Raw genomic sequence first — 4398 nt, 5'->3', positions numbered from 1 at the left:
CACCATCCAGGGTCTGACCAAGAAGCCTTCCACAGTCATTCCTAGCATCATCCAGGGTCTGGCCAAGAAGCATTTCCCCAGGGATATGCAGGGTCTGACTCTACCCCTGCTGCTGCTGGCGAGGGGATGTCCTAAAGCCACAGACATTCGCAACATGCACACAAACAGGGCAGCACCAGCCAGTACCTCTGTAGGAGAGCCGCAGACGAGGCATAGTGGGGCTGGGACCAGGGCTGGGGCTGCCCCCAGGGAGCAGGAGGCTCCCCAGGAGGCAGTAGATGGCCCAAGCTGAGAGGGCCATGCGGGAGAAAGGAGCTGCCCTCTGATCCTGCTGCTGGATGTAGTTTGCTCTGCTGCCACCGGGCCAGCCACTTATAAGGCAGTGGCTCCACCCAGTGCTGGGCGGGAAGGAGGGTGGAGGAGCAAAGAAGAGCTCCAAGCCTGCCATCTACCTGCAGTTTCTCCAGCCACCCCAACCGGCCCACTTAATGCCTGGGCAGCAAGCTGGCCTGCTCCTCTCTTGGAAGACTCTCCCCAGCTGAGGTGTGGACAGTTTGGATGAAGGCCTCTCACAAATGCATGTTCCCAGGCTCCAACAAAGTGGCAAAGGAGCCATTGGTAAAGGGCCAGGTGTGGCACTGATAAGAAACGAATGACTAAGGCAATGGTTCTCAACCTGTGGGTTGTGACCCTTTTGGGAGTCAAACAACCCTTTTACAGAGGTTGCCTAAAATCATCTGAAAGCACAGATATTTACATCACGATTCATAACAGTAACAAAATTACAGTTATGAATTGGCAAGAAATAATGTTCTGGCTGGAGGTTCACCTCGACATGAAGAACTGTATTAAAAAGTCGCAGCGTTAGAAATGCTGAGAGCCACCGGCCTAAGGTGCCCTTCCCAGACTTCCCCAGGCTGAGGTAGGGGACAAGGTTTATCTGATGCCTAGGACAGTGTCTATTGTCTTGCTTCTGTCAGGCTTCAGTCCAGGCTTGGGCCTCTGAGAGTGAGTTCTCCCCAAGCCCATGGGCCTTACATACCAGGGTTCACTGTTCTGCTCTAAACCCTGATGTGAAAAGGAGCCGGGGGGAGGGGGGATGCACCAAGGAATTGAATCCAGGTTAAGTAGGAACCCTCAAACCCTCATTTCAGAGCAATTTCTGGACCTGCTGCCCCTAGCTCCCACCTCTCTCTATCCTGAACCCTCCTTTCAGAATCCATGACCTTCAAGGTTAGAGCTCCCAGAACTCTAGGAATGCCTATAGGCTCAGGCCTCCCAGGTGGAGTGGCCTGAGCCTTCAGAAGGTGTCGGTGGGATATTCATCACTGGCCATTCAGAGCAGAATGTGACAGAGCTCACAGAAGGCTGAGAACAGGCTCAGCAAAACCCTGCAATCCTCTTTTGCTTCTGGGATCCTAGAAGCAGGAGTCCTGGGACCTTCCCTTCCCTCCCCCTATCTCTTCTCTAGAAAGGAAAGAGATTAACCCTTGACTTAGCATGAGAAGGACCCATGTCTTACAGTTCCAACTCCCTGTTCCCCTGGACCCTAGAACATTAATGTGATGGGGGCTTCTTAACTGGAAGCCGATCAGAGGCTTCTCAGAGACACCAGCAACTGGCCCTTTCCCACCTCTGCCTCTGCTGAGGAACCCTAACCAATGCCCTTTACTCCCTGGATCTGCCTTCTCCCCCTGAGGTCAAGGACTAGCCATCCTGCATATGAATTTACAAAGAATCACACCTGTATAGGGGTTGCTGTAGTGGTGAGTTTATCCTAGGATCTCAGTAAGTGAAGACATTCTGCCTCCACTTCCCTGGGGAAGCGTTGTGGTAGCCAGCCCGGGCTGATGTCTTATGCCTTGCTGGAGATTGAGCTGAACAGCCAGCCCTTCAGCCAGCATGTGGTCACAGACGGAGAGCGTGAGCAGGAAGCCAAACCATTCCTCAGCCCACTACCCTTGGGGTCTCTACTCAGCCAGACCCTCAGCTGCAGCTGTAGGGAGGCCTCCCTGCAGGAGGTCTACCAGGAAAGCCTACCAGGACCGGCATGTGGGGTGGGCAGCCAGCGTAGGTCACATCTCAGAGAGAACCTGTGACAGAGCCTGGAAATCCATACTCAAGTGTGTGGACCCAATCATGTTTCTCACTCTTTGCTCCCCCTCTATCCGTTCCTTTCCCTTTCTCTTCCTCAGTTTCCCAGTCTAGATAGCAGGATGTAGATCTTTCCTAAGGGACCCTTGCTGCCAGCCGCAGACCCAAAGGGACCCTGAAGATTCAAATCAGTGAGCCTAGTACAGATGCCCTATGCCACCTAATGGACAAAGACGGAACTTCATGACAGATCTGCTTTTGTGCTGAAACCACACGTGTGAAGGTCAGAGAACAACTTGCAAAACTACTCCCAGCATCCCTCTGGGGAAGGCTAGCTCTCCATGTGATGAGGAGGGAACAGAACAGTAAAACAGCCCAAGTAACAACACTGTTGTCATCTGGGCCCGAGGGATTGAACTCATGTCATCCAGCTTGGCAGCAGGTGCCTTTACCCACTGAGGCATCTCCCTGGCCTGAAAATGGGAGTATATTGTGCTATTTCTGCAACATGTTTGAATGTCTAGAATTTCACAAAAAGATAAATACCAAAACTGGATACAAAGAAACCTCCATCCCCAATATCTCTGATCTAAACCTGTAGAAGTGTTCGTGTGACTAGAACTCTAAGGGTTACCCTGGAGTCCCTAGTCCTCTCAAGTTTGAGCCTTTGGCAACTTTTACCTATACTAGTTTCAAAATGGCCCCTGAACCCAGCACCTTTTGTGCCCCTTTACTCAGGAATCCCACAGTACCAAGAGCCACCCCGCCTTCTCACGCAGCACTGGCAGGCCTCCTGGCCCTCTCCCAGCCCTTCTCCTGCTGCAGCCCCAAGAGTGCCTGGCTCCTCAAGTAAGCCGGATGCTCAGGAGTGTGTAACATATACTGCATCGGTAAAAAGCACTGTGTCCTCGAGAACAGCCAGGTCAACCGGTTCCAGCTGATATCACTACCATTTAATCCTTTAATGTGAAAACGCCTGCAGTGAGGATGAAGCCGCAGGAAGGAAGAAAGCTCAGAGGGAACTACTGACTGCTTCAGCTTGTCCCGTTGGATTCTACTGTATGTTGTGAGAACCTGATTTGAAGAGATCTACCTGCCACTGTGTTCTTTTATTCAGAAGCCTCGCCAGCATCACCCAGGAGACAGTCTCCTCCACCCAAGACTCTCTGGATGGGGAACTCCAGAGGCCTGCCTATAGGGGGCTTCCCCAGGTGATTTTGGCCAGATGGTATCTCTAATTTGATGGTATTGCTCTCTGCTCTCTCGGTGGGGCAGAGAGAGCATCTCTGCTGCATATCTTGAGTAACTGGTTTGATAATGTCCAGCTAGCTTCTGCTTCTCTATCTGTGACTCATTATTCATTCTTTTACTTTCGATTGCTACACATTTAATAAACTCGTTTATAAACCAAAGGCAGACTCTTGTGGACCATTCTCTGGGCACTATAGAACGGGAGGCCTGCCTGGCACGGCCCCCTCTTCCTGAGGCAGCTGGGGCTCAGCTTCTGTCCCGATGCTTCCTTCCTTCATTTCAAGTCTTTCCCCACGCACCACACAGCTGTTCCGCTGGTGTTCTTTGGGGTCCTGCTCAAAACCACCTCTTGTAGGAAACATTCCAAGAAGACTTTATGTCAGTCCACCACGCTGTGCTGCTTTCCTCTCTGAATTCCTTTGCCTTTCCATTTCCAGGAGCTGGCTAGAAAATCTATGAGATTATGAGCAAGGCCTCACTCTGATACACCGCAACTTCTGACCCTACGCTGCAGACAGGTGTGTGGATAGGCTATCGAAGGATGCACTGGCAGGCCGCACTACCACTGTGGCTCCTCCTCCCCTGGGACATCATCCTTGCAGGGTCATTCCGGGTGTCTTCATAGGACTCCAAGGTCTCCGGTTCCCATTCCCAGGGGCAGGCCCATGGGGACCCCCCTCTCCACTCCTCCCATGGCTCTGCAGGGACTGGGAACTCCTAGCAGCTCTTGCCTTGGCCCAAAGCATGTCTAGAATTCCAAGACTGCCTGTGGAATGTGCAGCCTGTCTGGAGAATGTTTAGGCTGGGGCACAGGTGCGGAGGCAGTACAGTAGCAGGGCGGAGCAAGACAGCTGCTGTTGTTCGGGCTGAAGCCTGCTCGTCAGTATCAGCTGTCTCTCCTGAAAGCACTGCTCCCAACACCTCCACTTCCTTAAAACCCTCAACTGCTCCACCCCGCAGTCACTGTTTTGGCTGCAGTTCTGACTTGCCCCGTATACCACACACACACCACCACCACCACCACCACCACCACCACCACCACCACCACCACCA

The 4398-nt window shown here is 52.5% G+C and overlaps 1 protein-coding gene across 2 annotated transcripts in view; it reads right to left on the bottom strand.

The window, feature by feature from the left end:
* Positions 1–326, bottom strand: part of Sema3g (semaphorin 3G) — an 11786-nt gene extending 11460 nt beyond the window's left edge. For both annotated transcript variants that reach the window (XM_055612469.1, XM_055612470.1), the window contains exon 1: positions 187–326. In XM_055612469.1, coding sequence (XP_055468444.1) covers positions 187–301 — 115 coding nt within the window. In that variant the 5' untranslated portion in view covers positions 302–326. The remainder of the gene's footprint in view (positions 1–186) is intronic.
* Positions 327–4398: the final 4072 nt, after the last annotated feature.

Source organism: Psammomys obesus, unplaced genomic scaffold (assembly GCF_907164565.1).
Source record: "Psammomys obesus unplaced genomic scaffold, mPsaObe1.curated_primary_1811, whole genome shotgun sequence".
Classification (NCBI taxonomy): Eukaryota; Metazoa; Chordata; class Mammalia; order Rodentia; family Muridae; genus Psammomys; species Psammomys obesus.
Note: the sequence above shows the minus strand (reverse complement) of the source record. Positions and strands in the feature narration are given on the sequence as shown.